Raw genomic sequence first — 25,439 nt, 5'->3', positions numbered from 1 at the left:
TGTTTTTTTTTTTAATTTAACTTTTAACTAAAGCTTGATAAAACTTGAAAGTCTCATTGCAAAGCAAAGTCTCGAACGTCTTTGATTTTTTTCATTTTTAAAGACTAAAACATCTTTAAATTGTTCTTAAAAATTAAAGGAACGACCACCATGTCGTCCGCACACCTAAATGTCCCAACAGCGTTAATAAATGCCGGTGTTGAGGTAAACGCCCTCTTAAACGCTTCTTTGATCTAAGCCTCAGAAGTTTTTCCTTATCGATGTTAAAGTTTGTAATCCCAAAAATAAGCCTCCATAGAATTTTTTTTTTCTACCATTACTATCACAACATTAGGAGTCAATCTACTTCACATCCTTGTTCCCAGGGTTTGTTGCCTAATGTCAAAGTCGCCATCGCTCTCATTGTCAAAAAGGCAGGAACATCTGGAAACGATGTTGTCTACAATCACATGACTTCATCTTCCTATTTTTCCCACTATATTGTTTAGAATCGCTTTAAAAGCAATATATATATATATATATATATATATATATATATATATATATATATATATATATATATATATATATATATATATATATATATATATATATATATATATATATATATATATATATATATATATATATATATATATATATATATTATTAAATATATATTCAAATATATATATATATATATATATATATATATTATTAAATATATATTCAAATATATTTAACATATTGACTTGCCTCTAACAAAAACAAGAGCAAAAAGTAATCAGTGTTTACTTGGCTGTTGCTGCAAGGGAACATCATCCCCGGCCCTATTCTACTGACGAGGGATAACTCTGTAATAGTCCTGGTCCAGGCTGACCATTTTAGGCATTTGATTGGACGCTTGGAATAAGTTTTTCAAGTTAGATGCTGTTGTCTTTTTAAGCTGACAATGGTCACCAAAAACGCAGAGATAATTAAAATTAAAACCTAATTTTACAACCTCATAAATGATTTAATTTCTACTGATATGTAAGTGCCTCTCCGAAATGGGGACTGAATTTTAGGACAAGTTGGGATTTAAACTCAAACATTCCAGCCCTGTTTTACACATATATAACAGAGCTTGAACTTGGACTTTCAACAATTTATCAGACTACCATACACTTTTTTAAAAAACAATCTTTTATAATCAACAAAAGATAAAGATCCTTCTAAAAAAGTCATTTAGTCAGTTTTGCCGACTTTACTAACCACATCTGTATTTGTCGACTAAATTTTGGAAGAAACATTGGATCTCATGCTTCTCATGGATCTCATACAAATTGTTTTTCGGTATAAGATTTTTAACTAAAAATATACGCTCACAAAATCCAACGTTTGTATACAGTTACATTCTTGAAAGACTTCAGTTTATAATCTACTAACAGAAACAAAAACAAAAATCAGTTAAAACTTTAATTGAAAAAAAATAAGTCCATAGAAATGGTTTATCGGTAAAAAAAGTCGATAAGAAATTGTGATCGTTAAAAAATATTAGTTACTTGGAGCCAAGATTTGATGATTTTTACATTTTTATACACATACTTTTTGAAATACATTGAAAACCTTTTCATAGCACTGTAGCGGACACCATCGAGACCTACTTAAAAAGTCCGCTATAAAAGGGTGTTTGCGACGTAGAAGTTCTGCCCAAAAATGATTTACATTGCTTCAAAAACCTTGGGTGTTAGTGTATAGAGAAGAGGATAAAATCAATATCCGTCATTCCGGAAATTAAAACAAAGGATTCATTCTTTTAGCTCTGGAATTTTCATAAACAAAAAATAACAAAAATTAAAGAATCCCAAAACGAAAAAGTTAAATAATTATATGTCAGGAAAAAATAGACAAGTATTATAACACATTTGGGGCGTGTCAGTTTTAGAGAGGTAATGTGTATTACGACGTAAAATGGTAAAAATTGTTCGAAAACAAAGAAGTTTTCTTATCAGAATTTGACTGTCAATTCATCCGTTTGTGAGAAAAGTGTCCTCCGTAGAGAAGTGCTTGCCATAAAGGTCTGTTATAAGGAGGCTTACTGCACTATACTGCCAGAATTTTGATTTATTTGATTCTGGTACCAACGAGTAAAACCAAGAAAAATATAATTTGTAAAATTGAAGTCATTGGCACAATGAACTCTCTCTAAAATAAACCCCGACACTGAAAAGTTTTAAAAACAAAAAATTGGTTATATCGAAGAGTCTTTAAAAGGTTTCTTTATGAGAAGGGATATAATTTAGTTCGTTAAACAGCGATGTTTGATAGTTGGGGAGGGAAATATCGAGAATTCGCTGCCTTACCCTGTTAATACAAAACGATATGTTTTGTAATTTATGTTATTGATGGTGGTTGCTATAGAAACTAATTTCATAAAAGATAATAGATTTCTTATCCTAACTATGCAATAGATTCGTTGCCAAACCTTCACCAAAGTTGCCTTATCCGTAAGAAGCTACATCAAACATATTTCTTTTAAGAAAGTTAGGTTTTTAAATCTATATCGTCAACTTCCATTAAATTATCACGACTTTGCGGAAAACACATTCATTAAAACATTTCTTCGCTCTTGAAGCCGAGAGGACTTCCCACGTATGCTGTATATATTAAAATGGTAACATATTTGATTATGTCTACAACAGAATCGTCTTCATTAGGAGCCTGGGGGGGTTGAGTATGCACTTCAATGTACACTAGGTCTGACTTCAAATCCTGAAAGTACATGATGGAAAGGTCAGAAAAAACTTACTTTCCCATTTTGGTTCATGGTCGTTTGGCGGGAAAGATGGCGGAAGGGCGCAAAAAATGCATAAGGGCGTGATTTCCCAAATATGGTCATGTTATATATCAATCGATCACAAATTTAATACTGATCAATAATCACATTAGAAATGAATACTGTTCAAAAGTTAGAAGCATTTAAGTGAAGCATACTAAACTAAAAATTTCAATACTGATCATAATTTGGAGTATTGTAAATTATTTTATTCAGGCTCTTGATAAAAAATCTTGATCAAACGATAAGAGTAAAACGACACTATATATATAAAAAACTATTATAACAAAAATATCATGCGCCTTTGTTCGTTGATGATATAGAGATTTACTAATTTCATCCGAATGGGTTTTGACACTCTTCGCGTTTGCAGTTACAATATTGACAACAGTTAATGTTATTTATTCGACATATACAGACATTAGCTCGAGCACATTTCAGACAGTTGCAAGGCTGTGGTAAATCATCAGGCAAAACGTCATCTTCAGTTATTTTTGGCTTCAGGCAATCACCTTCTTCATCCAATACGTAGCCGTAATGTGTTGGATCTATGTCAATACTTCTCACAAATGGGGCATGTAACCATACATACGTTTGAAGATAGGCACGTTTAATATGTAATATTGCACTCGACGATGTGGGAGGAAGCTTCTCTAAATCTAACAGTTGCGATTTTTTATAATAGATCTTGTTTCGTTACTGATCAAATGTTGTAACGTCCTTATCTTTTGAAATACAATGTACCATAAAATGTTGTGCTAAGTCGACTAATTCTTCATTCAAAGTAGATACACCAAAGAAAGATAGTGCACCAAAACAACTTCCAGACGCAACTTTTAATGCTGCTGTTTTTGTTCCAATTTTGCTTGTTGTGTCGCATCCTATAAAAAAAGATTTCATGAATTGCATGTTTAAAGTGAATAAACAGTTAAATTTTGAATACATGTTTACATTGCAGGTCTACAGTTACTACATTAACAAATGTACTCAATATTCTCAAATTATGGTTCAACCTGTTAATGCATGCACAGCTGGTAAGATATCTATAACTTCAGGAGCAATCCTCTCTGCCAGGTCATGAACAGGAAATGCAACTGTTGTACCGCTCCTACCGCTGACTACCCACAACTCATTCAAACCATTGAAAATCCAACGCTTGAAATGGTAAACAGAACATCCAAAAACAACAGTATCTGGAGAAGCAACTATAATTTTCTCAAAATTTTCTTCTGAGATTGACTGGCTAACATGGTACATGATGCGATCATCAGCTTCTTCGTGATCATTGCTGAGTGATGGAACAAGAGGGAACTCTGACTCTAATGCTAAACAATCTTCAAAATATATTGGTAGCCATCGCTTGTAATTTGTTCTATCAAAAGCAAACACCAATGACAATCCACGTTCGATTACTGAAAGATGCAATTCCCAGTCACCTTCTCAGTGAGAACGCGTAAGATCTCTTAACACTGGGTAGATGCTTGTCAGAAATGTATCCCAGTACAAAAATTGGTTACTTTTAACTCTGCCATCTTGTCTAAACGAATCAATTTTCATTTCATGAAATTGTGTTTGAAGTTTTTCCCATTCGGTGATAGTCTTTTTAACTTCACATGTTGGTATTAATGTATTGAGTAATCCGACCTGAAGCTTGATTTCCTCATATGAATCTTTGATTTCTGCAGTGAATTGCTTCAACAAGAGAGTATAGAAAACCTCTGATAATAATGACATTCCACGCAAACCGCGATTGTAGTTGCCACCATCCATAACAGTATTGACAATTGCAGGACCAAATACCTCATTTTCCACAATTTGGTTTAACTTCAAGATCTTCTGTGCTTGTTGCTGTTTCATTCCTTCTTTCAAATCTCTCTTTAGAACGTACATACCGGGGATAGCAAGTATTGACATGGTAGTTGATATCATCGTATTGACTCAATGGTATCCCCTTCAATAAATCATCATTCAAATTTTTTGAACAGTTAAATATAGCATTTCTTCCATTCTCTGTACTTGTAAGTTTCTTGTTTCCCTTATTATCTTGTTTTTTCTGACAAATAATACACTTGGTAAGGTCTTTTGTACTCTTTTTACTATCTTCTTTTGTACAAGACGGTGCATGTAGCTTTGTAGGCGATTCAACACTAGTCATTGCATATTTTTAGTTCTAAATACATAAAAAGAGAAATTTTTATATCATGCACGATGAACAAGAGCTATAAAATATCACGAGACAAAACTTACAATTCATTCGCATGATAGTATTCACATGTAATTTACTTACTTTTTGTCCACACTTTAGGTATGATTTCTATACTCAATATAAAACAATTCAAACCTGCAAAATTAGCAATGATCTTCAATTAAAATGCAACATGTAGTAAACAAGAAAATATACACAACATTTTTTTGAAAAGACAATATATTTTTTGAAAAGATAAGATACTAATGTGATTATTGATCAGTATTAAATTTGTGATCGATTGATATATAACATGACCATATTTGGGAAATTACGCCCTTATGCATTTTTTGAGCCCTTCCGCCATCTTTCCCGCCAAACGACCATGAACCAAAATGGGAAAGTAAGTTTTTTCTGACCTTTCCATCATGTACTTTCAGGATTTGAAGTCAGACCTAGTGTACATTGAAGTGCATACTCAACCCCCCCCCCAGGCTCCTAGAGTATATATTTAAACAATGATTTTTTATATCTTACCTTTATATTTTTGAACATGCAGGAGGTAGTATTTTTGTAGCGCAATTTCGATGTTTGCTCTTCTTAGTAAAAACTGATTTGTCTTTTTTCTCCTGCAGACGACAAAATGCAACTACCACCTGGTTCTTGTTCATATATTAACAAAAAAGATTTTAACAAGATAGCGTAACTTTCTTCATTATTATAGAATGTTGTACAGCCTTCCGTAACTTGTTGCAGTCTTTTAATCCTTTTTATCATAAGGAACAAATCCGTTTAGCCCATTCTTTGGATGTAATTTATTTGCATAAAGATTTTAAGGCCAACATTCTTGGAATCACTTATATAAAATACCACTGATGAATTCCTTTTTTTAATTTTGTTCCTCGTTGGACAAAAAGTTATCGGAGAAAAATCGGGCAAATTCTTTCCAAAAATTTTGTTTGGTGAATTATGCACTAGTTGTTTTAAGTGTTTTTACTGTCTATATAGTAGCTAAAGTAGTCCCCATCGTCCAGTTTCATCCTATTCTTGTGTGTGCTTAAGGTTTTAATTTCAAGTTTTTCTTTCACTTTTCGCGTAAAATTGTTACAGCACAAATTTTTTATCAGATGTCCAATTTATTGCGCCAACAAATTTTTAGGCACCAATGTTTCGCCATCTACGCAATGGTGGAATAAAGCCACCCAAATGATCGTTTTATGAATCCGTTGCTTTGAAAAAATGTTTGAATTACTCAATTAAGGTTAGACACTTGAATAACAGGAAGGTTTATATCTCTCAAAAACACAGAGTTTCATTTATAAATGGTTTTATTAATTCTGAACGAAATTGTGAAAAGCTATGTTAAATTATAATATTACTAAGTTATAGTTACAAACTACTGCTGCATCCTAACTTGAACACTAACTTATTTGTCATTACTATATTTACTTGATCGAGTATTCAGTTTGATGGAAATTTAAGGAAAATGTTGAAAAGTGCTTGAAGATGTCAATAAATATTCTTGCAAGAAGAAATTAGGGAACAAACCTTCGTTATCTGATACCATACAACTTCGGTGTACACGGTTATTTCGGAATACAGTAGACATCCAATTCGAACACGCAAGGGACTAAATTATTTTTTCGAATTAACGAATGTTTGGATTATCGCAAGTTCAGAAAAAACAAGATTTTTAATAAACGTTTAAAGGTGTTATGCTATTATAACTTTATTACAACTTTACTACAACTTTTTATAAAAATCTTTTAACGTTGTTTGCTTGGAGATGGGCAAGGCCTCCATATTCCTTGTAATCTTTATTTTTATTGGCAATGCCAATTTAATTGATGATTTGAAAGAAATTTCTCCACCATTGATGTAATAAAAATGAATAGAAACAAGACGTATGATATACGCAAACAACCTCGCGAATAAAGTTTACAAAAAGCTGTCTATCAAATTGGGATTTTTGTTACGAAGTTAGACACGACATATTTCGCCATTCAGATAGGCAATAATATTTGTTACGCACTACGCAGTTATTTTTCAAAATTGATTTGTGAGATCTTCTTGAACGGAAAATTCCTCGAAAATTTAATTTTCGATGGGTCCGTCTTGGGTAAACTGACTAACTGGAAGAAGAAAGACCACAAACCCCACCTATAATTTGCTTAATTCAGTAATTCAGTAAAAAACGGGGTATAAGAAAGTCACTCCGTGAGAAAAAGCAAAATGAAAAAAAAAAATTTACGAGTAAATCTTTATTGTTCGCGAAAAAAAATAGCTGCAGTTAAAAATATATATTACCAGAACTGTCACAAACAGCAAACTTCGATAAAAAGGGTCTTGTGCACTTGGCGCGGAGACAAATAACAAGCAGGAAATCGGAAAATTTACGTTTTTTCAGAGTGTTTCCGAAATCATTTTTTCGTTCTCGTCATTAAGCATATAAGGTGTAGCGTCTTCGTTTTTCTCTTACGTATTGTTGTGGAAATTTTATTTTTTCGCAGACTACTTTTCAGGCATATTGGGAGACTTTTTAAAAAAGAAAAAGAAAGTAAAAATAGTTACCAAGATGAGATTCGAACACACGACAACTCCCGTGTCGGTGCCCAGAGAGGCAAAAATTTCCATTCTTGTAGGACACATTTGCGTTTTAATACAAGCTCACGAGCTTGTAATGAAAACATTTTTTTATTTTCCCATAAGATGTTATTCATCGATACACAAAAGTTCGAATTAACGAGCACAATGTAGCATTGGGACTAAAAAAATGTTCGATTTCGCAGAGTTCGAATTAAGCAGCTCAAAATAAAGACGGAAAGTTCGAATCAAGCGGCATTCGAATTAACGGACGTCTACTGCAACAGCAAATTTGATTCCAAAAAATAGTTCATGTGTCGCCTGCCTAAGGTATTAGTCATCCAGCTTTTTTTATTACACGAAATAAACTCATGAATTAGCCTTAAGACCAAAGTTGTTGCGGATAGAGTCAGACAATTTTGTGGCTGAAAAGCTTCTAAACCAGGCTCACGAATAACACATCCTGGATATTTTACACAAACGCTTTTGATGTAATGTACTTTTAATTATAGCTAGATAGTCATAACATTAGCTACGTATACAATATTATAGCTACGCCACAATAAGAAAGCATTAAATATGTCTGCCAGAAGCTAAATAAAAACAAAAATATGTTGCTAATTAGCTAGTAGCAGGTTAATTGCAAGACCACAAGTATGAGCTATGGCAGGTAGCTAACTAGTTTGTAACTTTAATTAACTCTTTTGCATTTTTTATGTAACTCATTTTACCAAGCAGCTATGTTATACATATGTATGGTTAGTTCGGGATAACATCAATATACTGGAACTTAACCTCGATTATTGAAGTAAGTTGTGAGACTTTAACCATTCTTAAGTTTTGAATAAGAAAGCGTAGAAATCAAAATTAAACTGCGAAATCTGTTCTGCAGTACCAAAATGTAAACATCTCAGCCCCCAACCACCTTTCCGCCCCATTGTGGGGCGGCAATGGGGCGGAACATCTGTACATGCTGAAGCAGAGCACAATGTCAAAATTGAAATAATATTAGTGGCTATTAGTATGTCAAATAACTTATTTCCCTTTATTTTTAGACCATAGTTGCTAATAATTAATTGAATGAGCAATCAATTGAAAAATAATTAAAAACACAGTAAAATCACCTCCATGATCATAATTAGAAAATATCGCCTTTTTCCATATGACACATGTGCAAATTTCAAAAAGGGCTTGGTTTTCCCATATGGAAAACAATGGCGATTTTTTTCCGAGTCGTCTACATACAAATGGAATTCTTTTAGCAAAGTATCAGCTTTACACATTTTTTCCCACAAAATCTATTCGAAACCTAGACAATAATAGTTCGCACTAGACAAAATTTTCATATACGTTACGTTAAATTAGAAAAAAAAGGAAAAAGAAAAAAGAATCGCCTGCGTTCAGTTTCAGTATGTTGAAAGAACCTCATTATACCCATAATGCATCTCTCTAACACTCTCTAAACAGCGTTTCTTTCTAGAATTATGCGGCAAGTTGTAAACTAAAAATTAAAAAGTCTTGCAATTAGATTACCACGCTTGAGTAATTTCCATTCAAACATAAACGACAGGAGGTATCTATTTTGTTTCTAACGCAATACCAAACACTAACACGACGGAACGAACAAGTTCTAATGGAATTCAATAATAATTTATAAAAATAGCATTTTTGAAATAATATTTACAGACAATCGAGTATTCTTGACAATAACAGGTATCTTCATGTTCTGCTTTTTGGTTTATCTTTGTTGAAAATTGTTTTAATTTGACGCATATAGTTTTCACCGTCTTACTGAATCTTTAAGCAAACAAGCAAATAAAAAACGATAGGTCTAACATCCAACAAACCTTACCAGTTGTCAATTTGTTGATTGCAAGGGAAATTATCTTGAAACTTTGCCAGATTTTTTTATTACAGATATTAAACTCAATCTGCAGTGGGTATAAAACCGCGGTTAAAATTAGAACGCAGCGAAGATCAGTTTATTAAGATCGCACGAATATCTTGTGTTTTGAAAATATTAACTATGTGATTTTCTTTGTATAGAATATGAGGTTGTGGAGGCTACTAGCCTTTCTATTAGTACTGATAACATGGATCCATGCAAGAACGTTAAAACTGAAACACAGTAAGAAATATTTTATCACTCTTTTCTTCTGAAAACTACACTGGAATTATTCTTGGGAAGTAATTTTGTACACATGTCATTTTGTGTTCAGGTCATCATAAAGAGAAAAGATTTATTTCTGACCACCATAGAGCAGTTTCGCCATCTAAAAGTAAGCCCCCTTCTATTTCTTTACTGAAATATAATGCTCACACTTTATTTCATTTTAAATTTACTTTTTTATGATAGGAGCCTGGGTATGTCATCCCGGCTGTAGAAGTTACTGTCTGCCGTCATGCAAATCCAGTTGTTGTAAGCCCGGTGCACCTGACTATCATCCAGACATGATTCCAGGTAAATTTGGTTACTTCATAAGCAAATAGCTATTTAATATTTCCACAAATCCTTAATTGCATTATTATATACCCGTAGGCAAAACCGTCTATTTACCACTATTATCTATTAAAACAAAACTTTATGCCAATTTAGCTTTTTCTTTGTTCTTTGTTTTGGGAATCAATTTCATGTGGATTTTAATTATTCAAATATCAGTTAAAACTATTCTTCAAATAGCATTAACTTCTTTTGTTATAAATTTGATTACTTTATCTGATTGGTTAAAGGTAATGTCTGAGAGAAGAACTTTGTGAACATCTATTTTCAGTCAAACGGCAACAAACGAAGCTCAGTTGGGTACATAATAAAGCAGATATTAAACGCCTATTTCTGTTAAAATATCAGATTTACCAACTTTTGTTAACACAATGTGCCCCTCGGCTAAGTCATGTGGAATATTGCTTTATCCCAACTGGATAAATCTTGATATTAAACAATACCTGTATAATGTTTCCACTTTTCGTTTAGAAATCGAATCATTACAGCAACATATTGCTGAACAAGCAAAAAAACAGATGATTGCAGAATACACTGGTGGTCAACAGAGCGACCCTTATGCTTGTGGGCAATTCTGCTCTCCATCGTGCGCTCCAACTTGTGGATCAGGTATAAAAAACGTGAATGCATATACGCAAATTTGCGATATGTTTTAAATTAACTAAATAACTAATTCGTTTCTATAGCGTGTTGCAGTGGTAACGCACCACCGCCTCCACCTCCTCCGATGCCAATGCCGCCACCACCGCCACCGCCACCTATGGCACCGCCATATATGAATGCAATGCAACAAATGCCATGTGGAGATTCTTGTTCCGCAGAGTGCGCACCAACATGCTCAGAAGGTGGGTTTGATAATTTGCCATATTATTCGTAGAAAGACATCCGATCACTAAATTATTTGGTTCCTAAATTGGTAAACACGATTGAATTCGGTTTGGCAACAACATTTCTGTCTCACCTAGTCAATCAAATCTCCCTTGTTTTTTAGTTTTAATGCAAGATATTTGTAGACGCTTCGGTACACAAATTTAGAATAAGTTGTAAGTAAATAAAAGGTGTTGAATAATTGCTGAATTTATATAAAGTATGTTTGATTTAGACTGCTGTCAAAATATTGATAATGGCGAACCCATGACACCTCCTGAAGATGCACCTCCACCACCACCGCCACCACCGCCTCCACCACCACCGCCACCACCAAGACCAAAACCAAGGCCACGACCTAGACCATCTCCTAGTAGAAAATTAAAATCTGGTTCTGCTGGAAGATGTGATCCATCCTGTGAAAAGCTATGCTTGCCTTCCTGTGATTTTATGTGTTGTATACCCGCTTATCTTAGAAAAACAAATTTTGCACATTTATCGCAAGGTACGAATTTTGTGTTATCAAACATAAATAACATAACCTACCTTATTTCATTTTAGAATACCAGATATGTATTTAGCATTTACATATTTTATTTTAGGATACGCACCTTTACCACCACCACCACCACCACCGCCACCGATGGCACCACAATCATATCCAAATACAGGTACGGGAGGATGTACTAACGGTTGTGCAGATCAATGTTATCCATCCTGTAGTAACGAATGCTGCGCGGCTAGTCAATCTATGTCACTTCCATCACCTCCCATGCCTCCTCCACCACCTCCCATGCCACCTCCACCACCACCCATGCTACCACCACCACCTCCAATGGCTCCTCCAACAAGTTGTCCGTTAGGATGTTCTAGTGCGTGCGCGCCATCTTGCACCCCACAATGCTGCTTTCCAGGTGTAATGCAAGCTCCTCCAGCTCCGCAACTCCCACATCAAATTCACCTTTTTACTACTTTTCATCTCCCACCTCCACCTCCACCACCACCACCTCCAATGCTTCCTTGTGCCATGTTTCCAGGATGTTCACCAGCTTGTGCACCAAGTTGCTCTCCACAATGCTGTGGTGGTCTTCCTCCAATGCATATGCTTCCACCACCACCACCACCTCCCCCTCCACCACCACCAATGCTTCATTGTCCCTCACCATGTTCACCTGCTTGCGCTCCAAGTTGCACACCTGCATGTTGTAGTGGTCATGGCCAACAGCCTCCACTGCCGCCACCTCGGCCTCTTCCAATGCTTCCACCAATGCTTCCACCACCATCTCTACCAATGCTGCCACCACCCCCTCCACAATGCAATCCAGCTTGCGCTCAAGCGTGTACTCCTAGTTGTAGTCCTAGCTGCTGCGGTGCGCCCATGGCTCCACCACAAATACCTATGATGAAAATGATTAACATGCCACCAATCCGCATTACTCTTCCTGCTCCTCCACCTCCACTTCCACCCATGTTGCCACCTGGAAGTTGTCCAGCACCATGTTCTCCAGGATGTGCACCAGCTTGCAATCCTGGATGTTGCAGTGCACAAATGCCACCTGCACCACCACCGCCGCCACAATGCGCTGCACCATGTCCTTCATCATGTGCACCCAGTTGCGAAGCGAATTGTTGCACTCCACCAGCTCTGCCACCACCGCCACCACCTCCAACATCTCAGTGTTCTGCAGGTTGTTCAGATTACTGTGCACCAAGTTGTTCACAGGAATGTTGTGATTCAACAGCTGAAATTGATGCCATGGAAAAAGAAATGGATCGAACTGAAGCAAAATGTCCTCTTGGGGGATGTATTCAACAAAAGAAAGAAAAAGCAGAAAGTACATGGGACAAGAGAAAAGAAATTAGACCTGTTTCTGATGATAAAAGAAGTTTAATCGCTAAACCTGTGAACAAAACAAAAGCTGGAAATGAAACTTAGACTAAATACGCACGATATATAAAACATGATATTTCACGTGCACATACGCAGACATTTTGAGGTGGAATTTGGGTGATAAATGATCTACTCGGTGAGTAGGGTAACCCAAGAGTATTACGTCATTCAAAACGATAAAATGGTATCAATACTATGGTAATCTGGACATTTCATTTCTTTGAAATTCTGTATATAAATATTGTTTAAAAAAAGCCTTCGAAAGTCGTAATTTTTAAGCAATGCTATCTAATTTTAATTGGAAATTTTTCGAAAATAAATTTGGTGGAAACAGCTTTCATATTTTTTTCCTGTAGATTTACTGTACGTGTTAAAAAATAGCTTGCCTCCAAGGAAATAGAAAGAAGGGAGTTAGTTTTGTGTTTGTGATATATAGTTGTACATTTTAATTTTTACAACATTTATTTTTATAAATATAAACTTTTCAATAAGATATAAAGACATGTTTTGTACATGGTACAATATAAAATGAAAAAATTAAAGGTTTAGAAATGTTTCATTGCCATCTCTACGTAATGAAAACAATTATCATGTATGAGATTGGTGACACAAATAAATCCAACATACGTGCATCGTTTTATATAGAACCACTTTATAAGTAACTGACTGGTTGCCTTCTTTTACTAGTAAAAAAGTAAAATTTTTAGGAAAGAATATTTTTTCACAGATGTCTTAAATTATTCTCTACAATAATAGTTACACTTATACATTAGACAATCCTAAAGACTATTTAAAATTTGACGATTTCAATAAAACAGATTTTTTTAAAATCATGAATAAAAGACGACAAAGACATTATTTTGATGAATATTTGTTGTATCAAAATCATGTTTTTGATTGAATATCCTTCTTATAGACCGCCTTAAAATTAAGAAACTTGTTAAAAAATTTATATAGAACCAACCTCAGAATTAAAAACTTTTGCTATTTTTAATAGTTGGCAGTATGCTTGGTTTCTTTAAATAAAAAACGTTTATTATATATTAAATAATATAAATAACATAATATAAGATTTATTCTGTCAAGTGAGGGGAGTTCTTACATGAAAGGCGGGGTGGGACGAATGCCGGGAATAGACGTTTGCCGGGATATTTTTTATCCTGCGTTCATATGGAAAAAAGTGTTCCGGGATGTTTTTTTTTTCAATTAAAATATGCAGATAAATAATCTCGTTCATGTCGGACGGTGTGTTTATGTAGAATTAAAATTCCCGCCTGAGCCGAGTTCCGTTTGCCTGAAGGGGGATTTCGCTTATCCGGGACTGGACAAAATCTTTCCAGAACAAATTTTTTTTATATAAACATAAAGTAATATTTAATACAATTACTAATAAGGGAGGGATATCGCCAAACGTCCCGTCCTGCCTCACATATAAACAGTCCCTAAGCATGCGAATTTAGCACGTCATTGTATCAAATTGATACATTCATCAGTGATTTTCTGAGAGTTCCATAGAAACAGCATTTCTGTATAATAATAAAAAAAAGATTAAAAATATTTATTAAAAATTGACAAAGCTTTTCGGCTGACGGTACCAGGAGTCAGAAACTTTATCAATTTTAAAAAAAATATTTTTATACTCCTAACAATATGGCGAATTATTTACTTTAGATATAACGTTAATCCAAGCTTGCTTTCAGGATAAGTCGCTAATTCTGTTTTCGTTTTTCTATGACGTAACGTCTTTAAAACTTCGTCGAATGTATACCACTTTCTTTTCGCTTTTGTTCTTTTAGTTTTTTGTATTCTCGGCCAAGAGATTCGGCTCGGAAACATCCAATTAATCCCGGTAGAAAGATCAACAAACCAGTAACTAAGCAACTTATTCCCAAATACAAGAACCCCTCCCAACAGCATTCTGATCGATCTATGCCAACAAAAACGATCCCAAGCAAAAACATAAAAATTCCCAATATCAACCAAATAGCAAATTGGCATTTCCATTCGCTGGTGTTTAATTTTCTACTCTTTAACTCTTTTCCATCGACATACAAACCATCATGAATAAACAAAGATGGTAGCTCTAAACGAAAAAAATGTCCTTTCTCTTGCCATTCGTAATCACCTCCTGCGCAACACAACGGAAAACAAATGTTGTCATAAAGCTCGTTGGCTATGACTTCTTCATTTACACTTAAAATGTGGACACCATTTTGGCAGCAGCCGCAACTTGCATGTTTATCGGATTCAACTTCGACGTGGTATGGATGTCGTTCAATTTTACCTTCTTCGCTGATCACTTCAAGTTGAATGTTCCAATCTTGATAATGCTTACAGCAAACGCACATTTTTCTTTAAAGAAAAGATATATCGAAATGAACAATGAAAGGAGATGTTTTAAAAAGATGTCTTGAAAACTTCTGCTTCGCACAGTATTGTTTTCAAATATATCGGCATGAAATAAATTTAGAAATATGTTTCCATGAATGTCAATTCAAGTTTTTATGAATCAACGAATTTCGAGTAGGTTTTTTTCTCAGTGAATAAGTGTATTAAGTAGGGCATTCAAATATAATATAAGAGGCTAAATAGGATTGAAACATTTCATACTAAAACTATGGATACAACATGACAACGAAATGTTTATGTGACTTTTTCTCCACCTGAACTTCCTAAAATAGAGCTTAACATCATGTCAATAGTTAAAGGCTACATTACATTAAGACATTGATGACTGCAGCTCTCACAGCTTAGACGTCGACATTCAATATGCTCAATTTCCATTACATTAAAGATGATAGCATTTTTTGTTTTTATTAGTTGTTAACTTCCAATGTTACCAAAATACAGGCGTCGCGGCTAGGAAGAATTGTAACGTGCGCAGATATTGGGGTGGGAGAAGCGGCCAACAACATCCTAAATTAAACCAGCCTTAAGGACATCTTATCATGTAAACATTTAACTCAAGCAAAAAATTGTTTTTTTAGACACCCAAAACAAGCCAAAATAGTTTTTAAAAAGGTATATAATAAAGGTATATAATATACGTAACATATACATACAATACTACGGATTAATTGCAACTTTCCTTACTAGTCTTATCATCGAAAACCTGTTATTTCTACGCAAAGCGTAGTTCCGCGGTGCCTGTCTGTGAGAAGGTAGCTATTTTGTTATTGTTATTGTTATTGTTATTGTTATTGTTATTGTTATTGTTATTGTTATTGTTATTGTTATTGTTATTGTTATTGTTGTTGTTATTGTTCAGAAGCGCAGCAAGTTACTAGGTGTTTAACGCTCTGGGATAAAATCTGAGGACCGGCAGACCCGCGGATTCTTACAGAAATGTGTGAAATTGGAACCCGTGATATCAAACGCCGATCACGTTTATGAGTACAACGTGAACTTTAGTCGCCCGATCAAAACATGTTTTAAAGACGATATGTTGAAGGTATCCATGTTTAAGGATCTCCCTTCTTTTCAAAATTTGATTTTTGATTTGAAAAAGTTAAAATACCAATCCAATTTTAAAGTTTTTTTTACGAGCGTTAAAGAGCCATAGTTAGTTAGCTGTGAATATGCTGTTTAACCTAGCCAAAATTTATTATTACTAGCCTGATTCTTACTAACTTGCAACTTGACTTGTAGCTAGTTATCAGCTACCTCCAGCTAAAGAGAGTGAAAGTAACCAAATAAAGTTGACTGCATCGAACCTTTAAATATTGTTCTTTAAAGTTTATTGTTCCAATGAAACGAATTCTGCACACAATTTTTACAATTTTTTTCATTTTTTATGATTATTATTTCTTATTATTTTATTTGACAAGTTGTTGACAATTGGAGAACTGTTTTGTTTTTTTTATTATTAATCTGACCACTGACGATTAATTGTAAAAGTTCACGAAAACCTATTCTGAACGACAGGCTGTTGTCTGTGTTTTACTTTTACTGAAGTTGCGGGTCCTAGTTCATTAAAAGCTCCTATTTGAGCTACGAAACGCGTGTAAGAACAACAATCGCTCCCTATTATCATGTTGAACGCTAAGTAGGAAGGATCGACTCACATTTTTATAGTCTCTGGCATGACTTAACCGAGGTTTGAACCCAAGACCTATCGCACTGGAGGTAAACGCTCTAACGTAAGGTCATCACCAATCGCTTCTTTGAATAAATCAACATATCCCTGTACTAACCGTTCTATCCAGATGTGTGTCGCGGCCCATTTAACATGGCGTTCAACGCAGAGTGACTCAGCTAAACGACTTTATGAATATCCGTATTCTACCTGTCTGTCGGAAAAAATGTCGCATCAAAGACACACGGAATGGCAAATATATATTTTTATTAAATTTGTTTCCCGTGTTTTTTACCATGAACCAACGGTAATTCTCCTATATTAATACCCTCGTTTTCTTTTCGAAATGGTGGCTGAATCGCTACTCTGTGCTAAGTATGCACGAAAAAGCGATAACCTGGTTATGTACGGAAGGCAATAACCTGATGATCAAAATATGTACGACGGCATTTTACGTTTTGTACAAATACGGCTACATGGAATTTTGATCACAAAGAAGGTACGCAAACTCTTTATTTTTTCATTTTTTAATAAGGCTAGCGATAGCTAGCTGACTATTGCTTTGTTCATGCATATTTTAGGTATTACAGTTGACGCTCGATATCTCGAACTTTCGCTGTTTCAACCTTTTTTTCGGCACCTTTAGTCATTGTAATCTTTTGTAGGCAAAATTACGTTGTATATCTGAAACTCTGTTATCTTAAACTTTCGTTTTGTCGAACTACTTTTCCGGTCCCTTAAGCTGATTTTATCACGTTATCTCGAATTTTTTCCATATTTTTCAAACAAAAAAACATTCGATTTTAAAAAAGTTCGATTGATACATAAAAGAGACTTTGGAATGTTTACAATTTTCTCATTTAATCAATAACGTAAACTTTCGTAAACAAGTACGAGTATTTTACTATCTCGAACTTTATAAGCCTTCGGCGCTTGATACCTCGACTATCCTTTATCTCAAACATTCAATATCTCAAACTTTTTCGTTGATTCTAAGATTTTGAGATATCGAGCGTCGACTGTACTTATAATTGATATTATTAACGATTTCTTTATCTATATTCATGCTAAAAATAATAGTAGCTAATGCCAAAAAAAAAACAAAAAAACGATTTCACGATGTCCGTGAGCCAAGGTTTGCTGCTGCAAGTAAAGACGGGCAAATCTCCCGTGTAATTTTTCACAGGGAAACGACAAATAAAAAAACGCTGTTTTGCAAAAATGTTTTGAAAATTATTATAGCAAAGTTATTGGTACATGTTGAAAAATACCTGCCAATCATAACGAAAACTTGCAACTTTTTACTCATCCGTTTTCGCCTAAACTAATACACAAAAATAACACAGTGAAGAAATAATGCCTTCGTGAACATTATTTTAGTCCGAATCGTTTCAAAAATAAAAATTAGTCTGTTACCATACTGTAAGCAATTCTATCTCACATATATGGTGTAAAGAATATCATCCCGGTTTTCCTCTCCTGGATCATACAGGTCAAAGAAGTTACGATATATCATAGAACAATGTTTCTATGAGCGTATTAAAATTATATAAAGAGTTACAAGCACTGCAGTAAATTTCAAGCTGAAAAATGCATGTTATTAAACTTGTTTAACCACAACACCATGCACTTCAAATTCTTTATCACTCGCGCTCTTTTCCTCAGTTGAAAAACTTTCATCAACTTGTCTTTCGTAAGGACGTTTTCTTTTAGCCAGGATAGAAATCAGCACAAACAACAATAACGCAGTTAACGCCAAAAACAGAAAAGTTAAAATTCTCCAGTCTAAACAAAATGTTTTTGTTATTTTGACGTCATAAAATGGGAATATAATCTCTTTAATAATAGCCGTCGTCTGTCTGTGTGTCCGCGAAAGGGGCGTCCCGTAACGGAAACACGAAGTATTGAAAATGCGCACGAATATCAAATGCGATATATTTTTATCCACTTTGTTGCCACGGGTCTATTTAAAGGACGGGCGAACCCTTGGATTTTTCCACGGGCTAACGACTAGTCTATATTATAATACCCATATACGTCTGTCCGTCTGTCACGCAAAATGGTAGCTTAGCTGCGCAAGTAGCGAGACGCACGCAGTACGGTATAAAAAGGACGGGCGAACCCGTGGATTTTTCCACGGGCTAACGACTAGTGATAAAAAATATGTCAAAACTTACATAGGGCCCCTGCCTTGACTTCGCGTGTTTTGGAACTAGGGACAGGTTTTTTATCTGTAATGCCACAGTCTTTGTCTCTGTCACTTGGAATTCTTGGCTTTGTTAATCTAAAGAAAAAAAGAACATACGAAGAACAAAAACATATTTTGCAAATGTTTAAATGTGTTAAAAAGTCATAATTTTTACTTGATAAACTTTTTTAACGGGCATCGGTATCTGCAGCCCTTCAACTTTGCTGGATAGGTTGAACCACTGCTGTCGTTACGAAAGTTCATTTCCACAAAGTATTTCCTAAAAGTATAGTTAGAAAGAAAAAATATACAGAACAAAAACTTCAGCATGCATACAAATGTACAAAAATTGATAACAGCTATCAATGTTTGTCCTGTTCATACACTAAAAATAATATATTAATTGACTTAAAAATAGATAATAGAGATCAAAAAAATAAATGGTAAAATATTGCACAAAATCAAGAATAGAGAGTTGACATGTAACTGAAAGGGTAGTTGCGTCTGGAAGTAGATCAGTAATAATACAAGTTGAGCACTGCGGAAATTACACAACAAAAAAATTTTTCTGTTGAAAAAAATGGTGGGAATGGTCCTATTTGTTCGCAAAGTTAAAAGTGACTTTAATACGAAGAAAGTTGAAAACTATTTTTTGCAATTTTTTTTCTTCTTTATAATTTCAATATTTTTTTGTTATTAACGTCCCAAGTAACAAATAATATAATAACAGGCACTTAAAAAATTACTATCTTTTTTTAAAAAAAACAATCTTCGACTTATATAATTATGTACTGTGTCCTAACAAATATTCAATTTCTAAAGTATGTATTCTTTTACCCTCTCCGGTTGGTAAATAATTCTATCATGAAACACGATGCGTAGTATGGCGATTCCGTAATGTGAATGTCCAAAGCAGTGGACAACGACAAGATTGATGTATCATGCTAAATGAAAAATAATTTGAACTCTTAAAATATATATTTTCGGAAAATTCTACGCACTATATATATTTTTGCGTAAAAATACGTATGTTGCGACTGCGTGAAAAGTTAGGGCGGAAAAAATAGCGCCCGTTTTTAATTATTATTATTTTTTTAATATATGAAAGAACTAGCTACTCACCCCCGAAAACATATTCAGCTTGTGAAGTTTATCAAGATCTTTTCCTTTACTAAATTTTAGCATCCCTTTGTTCATTATTCCCAACAGAGTTCCTCCAAGAATTCTTCCTAATTTTTTTCCACCAACGTATTTGTTCAGGAATAGCCAATCGGTAATATATTGCAAATCGTCATAAATAGGAACCGCCCATCCTGGTGTGGGAAAACCTTGAACTTTCTAAAGAAACACGGGAGATGTATGAAGATCTTTGGTATAGCAAAAATGAAGCAATGGCATCTTTTTATTTTCCATACCTCAGACTTAAAATCGTCCATGACCATCCACGCATTGTCAAATGTAACGTTCCAGCCAGAATGATGACTCACGTACGCCATTAGATTCTAGAGAAAATCAAGCGTTGATAATTTATAATGAGTTGATTGCGCATGCGTGCTTCAGCATTTTTGAAATAGAACATACTTCATATTCTTTTTTCTTTTTCAAATATTCAGGCTCATACTCCTTTGCTTCCCAAATTTTTTTAAGAGCTGGACAAACAGTTGAATCTGGACGCAAAACCTAAAAAACAGGCTGCAAACCATTAAAATCCAACGTACATAATTTTTCCTTTCTCTGTCATAAAATAAAAGTTAAAATATTACAGGGTCGTTGTCTGATGGTACAGTCTGAACTGGTACTGGTTGCCATGGAATTTCTGTGTTCCAAACCTAAAATATAAAGGAGTGTTACTATTTTGGCTAATATTTCATGATAATATTTTAATAAGAAAATCTACCTGCCAGCCTTTGGGTGGATAGAGAGCAGCTAATTGAGACTCTGCACTTTGTAAACACCTGTCTACACCCGAACTTCGTATGTACACCTGAAGTAAAATAAACCCTCACGTACGAAGCATGCAGTGCAAAGAATGTGAAGCATTTATCAATATACATTCTTAAATTCGTACTTACCTCCTTGTGCAGATATGATGAGTTAATAAAGCCCGCTTCGACATATCGGTTTCGTAAAAACTTTCCAAGATCGTATTCCATGTTCATGCCAATCTATTGGATATATAGTAGTAATAGACTGAATTTATTTCATTTGGTGTGCCGTAGCTTCTTTGTAATGAAATGGAATTAAGCAAGTTCAAATATGTATGAATATCTCGACTCTTTTCTTCTGGGGGAGGGGGGGGGGGGGGGGGGGAGGGGGACACAATAATGTCATAAAAACGAGACGACATGAAGTTTAAATAAGTTAAAAATTCACATACATGCTAATTTACATTTACTGAATTTAAAAATTAGGGGGAAAATCATAAACCAAGAGGATAAAATTTGGGAAGTTTCTGTGAATGATTCAAATTTTGTTTCGAAAATAATTCAACGAACAAATCTTCTCACCTGAGTTAATCTTGAAAGACCATCTGGCCACACATTTTCTTGATAAGGATTGTTGGGATAGATCGCTACGGGAGATCTGTGCCCATGACGGTATACCTAAATCATTCTTGTTGAAGTGAACCTATCAACATTTTATGTGTTTCGCATAATGAGAAAAGAACTAATTGGTAGGGGGGGGGGGGGATCTACGGGTTCGACTGTCCTTATCGCATTTCGTGTGTCCGTAGCACGGCTTTAAAATCAGAAACAGAATAAGGGTTTTTCTAGAAGATAAATTTGTCAAGTGAAGCACAAAATTGGAAGCAAATAAAGATAAATTATGTATAAAAAAATAAATAAAAGAAACTAATTCCCGGGACTTGTTATCTATACAAGCAAAATAATATTCAATAGTTTTAGAAGGTCTCCAAAACACGCAAAATCTCTCAAATTCTATGACGAGGGATTATGGTATTATTACTTGCACTATGGGTTAGTCAAGAATCTCCTATTAGCTATGCACTTCGCGCTTAGGAGAAATAACTGAAAAAAGTTCCCTGGATAAATGTGAGCCTGCCAAAAGTCAAAAGTTAGATGCACGTCTAGCGTTTTTTAAACCACCTCACGTCAAATCAAAATGGGCGATGGGCGAAACTCTGATGTTGTTCTGAAAATGTGATATTAAATGCCATGCGTTTTTGTCAGAAAATTTTAGTTTCAGACGGGCGGAACAGTCGTGAAGACCTCTCCTAAATAACGAAATTAATTTAGTATGCGTTTCGCATTTTAATACGCCTAGTTATACTGTGTAAAAAGAAAACCAAAATAATTCCTGCCTTAGCTCATAGCTTGTTCTTGCTTCTTTATTGTTTTGAATAATGAGCTACTAGCTATTCTGGTTATTAATTCTGTATGCCCGTGCTGACAAACTGTTTTTGTTTTTTTTAACCATATCAAAAAATAGACAAAATTTGGTAAAACAGAAAAAATACAGTTTTTTTTGGATAAGACAACACATTTCATATTATATAATAAATAAACATGTTTCAAGTTCCTGTTTCAAAACAAAATACAAAAATCTCTGAATAAATAAATATCCTACCAGGTGAACCATTTTTAATGTTTTACCATCCGACACATCTATTTCATCAGCGCGCGCGAAAACACTCTCCTCCTGTGATGATAATATTCCTATCAGCAGCAAGTTGGTTGCTATGCGAAAAATCATCTTGTGATAACTAAAAAAGAAAAAAAAGAAACCGTAGTCGGTTTAAAATCACACGTTCCGAAAAAAAATTTCAGCGTACGCGTCCCGACCAAGAATAGATAAAAGAATATGTCGATATAATAACGGTCTAGATATTAAAGAGGCGACAACATGACTCAAAAGCTCAATCCCTGCAATTCCCTAAGAATGGCGTGTAATTAACAAACCACTCAAAAGGTCAAGGTGCAAGAAATTATAGAACTTTAGAACCACATAGACGTCTAGACAACCTGTTTTTGAATAATTAATTTTTATAATGAATTTGCTATTTTTAATTTTTTATTTTCTAAACTTCAAGCAAACTGTTTATGGGAAAAATTAGAATATGGGTTTCAGGAAGGAAGAAAACTACTCGGGAGAATGAAGTCAAGCTCTAACATAATTGTCTATATGTTTTTCTTTTCTAAAGGAGTTTTGATTATTTTTACTCTTAGTTCCTCATGGCCATATCTCCACCATTATCAAACTATCATATATCCCGACGCTTTTAAAGAATTTCTTTAGATTTGAAGATATTTATCAAAGCTTTAAATATTGATACCAAAGAAAATACTACAATAAAAACCAGTCAAAGTAAGCTATAACTAGTTTCTCTGGCATTTCATTATTTTTTCGCAGTTTACTTTCCGTATTATAGGCAGAAGAAATTATGATGATATAAATTTGTGTTATGTGCTATTCTAGTTAAAACACTTTATGTTATAGCTATGTACATAAACATATTTATAGGTTAAGTCATTTTCATCTAATTTGCATTTTGAGTAGTGTCGCCACATGCTTTAATAAAAACAGCTGCAAGATTAGGTTTTCTTTCTAAACTTTGTATCATCAGAGCACCACAACAACAACAGCTTTCTGTTTCCGCGAGAAAATAGTAGGAAACTTTGAATGCAGTAAAATGAGCAATTCCAAATCCAGTGTGATAAAAATGTCTTGGCCGCCGCCTCAGCGACAAAAAGGTAAACCAACATATCACACTACTTTGTACGTGTGATTTAAAAATGGATAAACATCTCTACGTACGATACTCCGAATCCAACACCGGAGAGTAGAACCAATTTAAAAACATCAACACAAAGAATAAATAGTAGATTATTCATCATAATTAAAATCCATTACTTTCGTTATCTGTAACAGCCAAAGTTTTTTTTAATGTATTTGATTAACTCGCATGATGGGTTCGAATTATTTTGGCGCATTGTAAAATCGTATTGTCGGCCCATTTTTATCCAACGACCAACGGCACAGGGTCTTGTAATAGACAATTTAAGTTTAAGTTCTTTGTATAAGGAAATTTTCACGCATTTTTAGTTGTGGCAGAAAAAGTACATTCGACAGGAAAGAACCAACCACCTGAGATTTACGTTATATAACCTTTATTTATTTGGTTCTACAATTCCAGCTTCGTTTCCAGGGTTTTTGTCTCTTTTTGAAACTGGGCGAAGCGAGTTCCAAACGTCGAAAGAGTTTCAATATGCCCTAAAAACGAGGTTGAGAAATTTTGTTAAAAAAATGTTTACTTACCTGCAAGTGTGTGTTAAATGTTCCTTCACCTTTCCTTCCAAAAATAAAAATAATCAACGTAGAAACTCACAACTAACTGACTGTTCAATACAGGTGTAGGGTTTATATACAATATTCAAGGAGAAATGAAAATAATACTGTTTCAATTTTATTGGTTATTGTTAATCACTGCTTTGTTTTTTTTAAGACAGTTATTAAAACATTAGTTCAAGCGCCATAACAAGGAATATAAATTATAAGTTGCACACATTTAAACCGGAGGATAGTGTTTTCAAACAGAAAATGATCTATTTATTCATTCATTAAAATAATTAGGGTGTATTAGTGCCATTTAATTGATAAGAATTGAATTATTAACGTATGGGATTAACATCAATTTATAGGAATAGTCGTTAGCCCGTGGAAAAATCCACGGGTTCTCCCGTCCTTTTTATACCGCATTGCGTGCTTCTCGCTATCTACGCAGCTAAGCTACCATTTTGCGTGACAGACAGACGGACAGACGGACAGACGTATACGGGCATTATAATATAGATAAGCGAGTCTTCTCAATGTTTTAACCTTACATGAATTATGCTTGATTTACACCAGTGGTTTAAGTTTTAGCCTACTAAACTCACACTGAGTTTTTATCTTAGTTTAGAATTAAATAAACTAAAATCTAGTTATCTGTCTCCCAGTTGAGTTAGACCTCTTAAACAACAGTAACGTAGGGTAATTTTTACACCAGTTACAATTCTGAGGTTTTTTCAATCGAACTGTACGAGCAATATGCAAGGAATATATGAGGATGATTTTTTCTTAAAGTTAAGAATATTCATGTTTAAAGAAAAAAAGGCTATTCTTATGAAAAAGCGTGCAGTGGATTAACGGCGCGATAGGGATCAAAAGATTTTGATATTTTTAACCGACTTTTTTTTTAACCGACCTACACTTTTTTTTATAATCAAATCTATTTTTAATTTCAGCCTAGAGTTACGTGCAGGGAGTTGCTAAGGAAAAATTGAATTCTGAGCGTTAAAGTTGCTAAGTAGTTTCTAACAGGAAAACCTTAGGAGAGTTGCTATGCATACAAA

At 34.3% G+C, this 25,439-nt stretch overlaps 3 protein-coding genes across 3 annotated transcripts; 1 reads left to right on the top strand and 2 right to left on the bottom strand.

The window, feature by feature from the left end:
• Positions 1-9,169: 9,169 nt before the first annotated feature.
• LOC130655393 (uncharacterized) lies at positions 9,170-13,094 on the top strand. The gene is made up of 8 exons (XM_057458143.1): positions 9,170-9,278; positions 9,612-9,693; positions 9,785-9,844; positions 9,922-10,026; positions 10,537-10,674; positions 10,752-10,910; positions 11,168-11,437; positions 11,535-13,094. The coding sequence occupies exons 2-8, from the start codon at positions 9,615-9,617 to the stop codon at positions 12,866-12,868; spliced, it is 2,145 nt and encodes a 714-aa protein (XP_057314126.1). The 5' UTR covers positions 9,170-9,278; positions 9,612-9,614; the 3' UTR covers positions 12,869-13,094.
• Positions 13,095-13,798: 704 nt separating this feature from the next.
• Positions 13,799-15,517, bottom strand: LOC130655103 (uncharacterized). The gene has a single exon (XM_057457804.1). It carries the CDS (start codon positions 15,169-15,171, stop codon positions 14,569-14,571), a length of 603 nt encoding a protein of 200 aa, XP_057313787.1. The 5' UTR covers positions 15,172-15,517; the 3' UTR covers positions 13,799-14,568.
• A 2,679-nt stretch (positions 15,518-18,196) lies between these two features.
• Positions 18,197-24,587, bottom strand: LOC130655390 (prostatic acid phosphatase-like). Its single transcript, XM_057458141.1, has 13 exons — positions 24,364-24,587; positions 22,675-22,810; positions 21,594-21,689; positions 21,159-21,251; positions 20,984-21,070; positions 20,850-20,915; positions 20,668-20,766; positions 20,502-20,588; positions 20,209-20,424; positions 19,924-20,030; positions 19,262-19,366; positions 19,076-19,182; positions 18,197-18,683 (listed from the first exon to the last, which is right to left on the bottom strand). Exons 2-13 carry the CDS (start codon positions 22,798-22,800, stop codon positions 18,499-18,501), a joined length of 1,374 nt encoding a protein of 457 aa, XP_057314124.1. The 5' UTR covers positions 22,801-22,810; positions 24,364-24,587; the 3' UTR covers positions 18,197-18,498.
• Between the last annotated feature and the right edge of the window lie 852 nt (positions 24,588-25,439).

Source organism: Hydractinia symbiolongicarpus, chromosome 8, assembly GCF_029227915.1.
Source record: "Hydractinia symbiolongicarpus strain clone_291-10 chromosome 8, HSymV2.1, whole genome shotgun sequence".
Taxonomy (NCBI): domain Eukaryota; kingdom Metazoa; phylum Cnidaria; class Hydrozoa; order Anthoathecata; family Hydractiniidae; genus Hydractinia; species Hydractinia symbiolongicarpus.
The sequence above is the reverse complement of the archived record's forward strand: the minus strand, read 5'-3'. Positions and strand labels throughout refer to the sequence as shown.

What these genes read in the sequence shown, in the direction of transcription:
- LOC130655103 (XM_057457804.1), bottom strand. Translation starts at nt 15,171, where the DNA reads ATGTGCGTTTGCTGTAAGCATTATCAAGATTGGAACATTCAACTTGAA.
- LOC130655393 (XM_057458143.1), top strand. Translation starts at nt 9,615, where the DNA reads ATGAGGTTGTGGAGGCTACTAGCCTTTCTATTAGTACTGATAACATGG. An exon ending in TCATCCAGACATGATTCCAG is followed by an intron (nt 10,027 to 10,536) that starts GTAAATTTGGTT and finishes CTTTTCGTTTAG; the next exon opens with AAATCGAATCATTACAGCAA. An exon ending in TTTTGCACATTTATCGCAAG is followed by an intron (nt 11,438 to 11,534) that starts GTACGAATTTTG and finishes ATTTTATTTTAG; the next exon opens with GATACGCACCTTTACCACCA.
- LOC130655390 (XM_057458141.1), bottom strand. Translation starts at nt 22,800, where the DNA reads ATGATTTTTCGCATAGCAACCAACTTGCTGCTGATAGGAATATTATCA. An exon ending in CATTAAAAATGGTTCACCTG is followed by an intron (nt 21,690 to 22,674) that starts GTAGGATATTTA and finishes AGAATGATTTAG; the next exon opens with GTATACCGTCATGGGCACAG. An exon ending in TTATTTACCAACCGGAGAGG is followed by an intron (nt 19,367 to 19,923) that starts GTAAAAGAATAC and finishes CTATACTTTTAG; the next exon opens with GAAATACTTTGTGGAAATGA.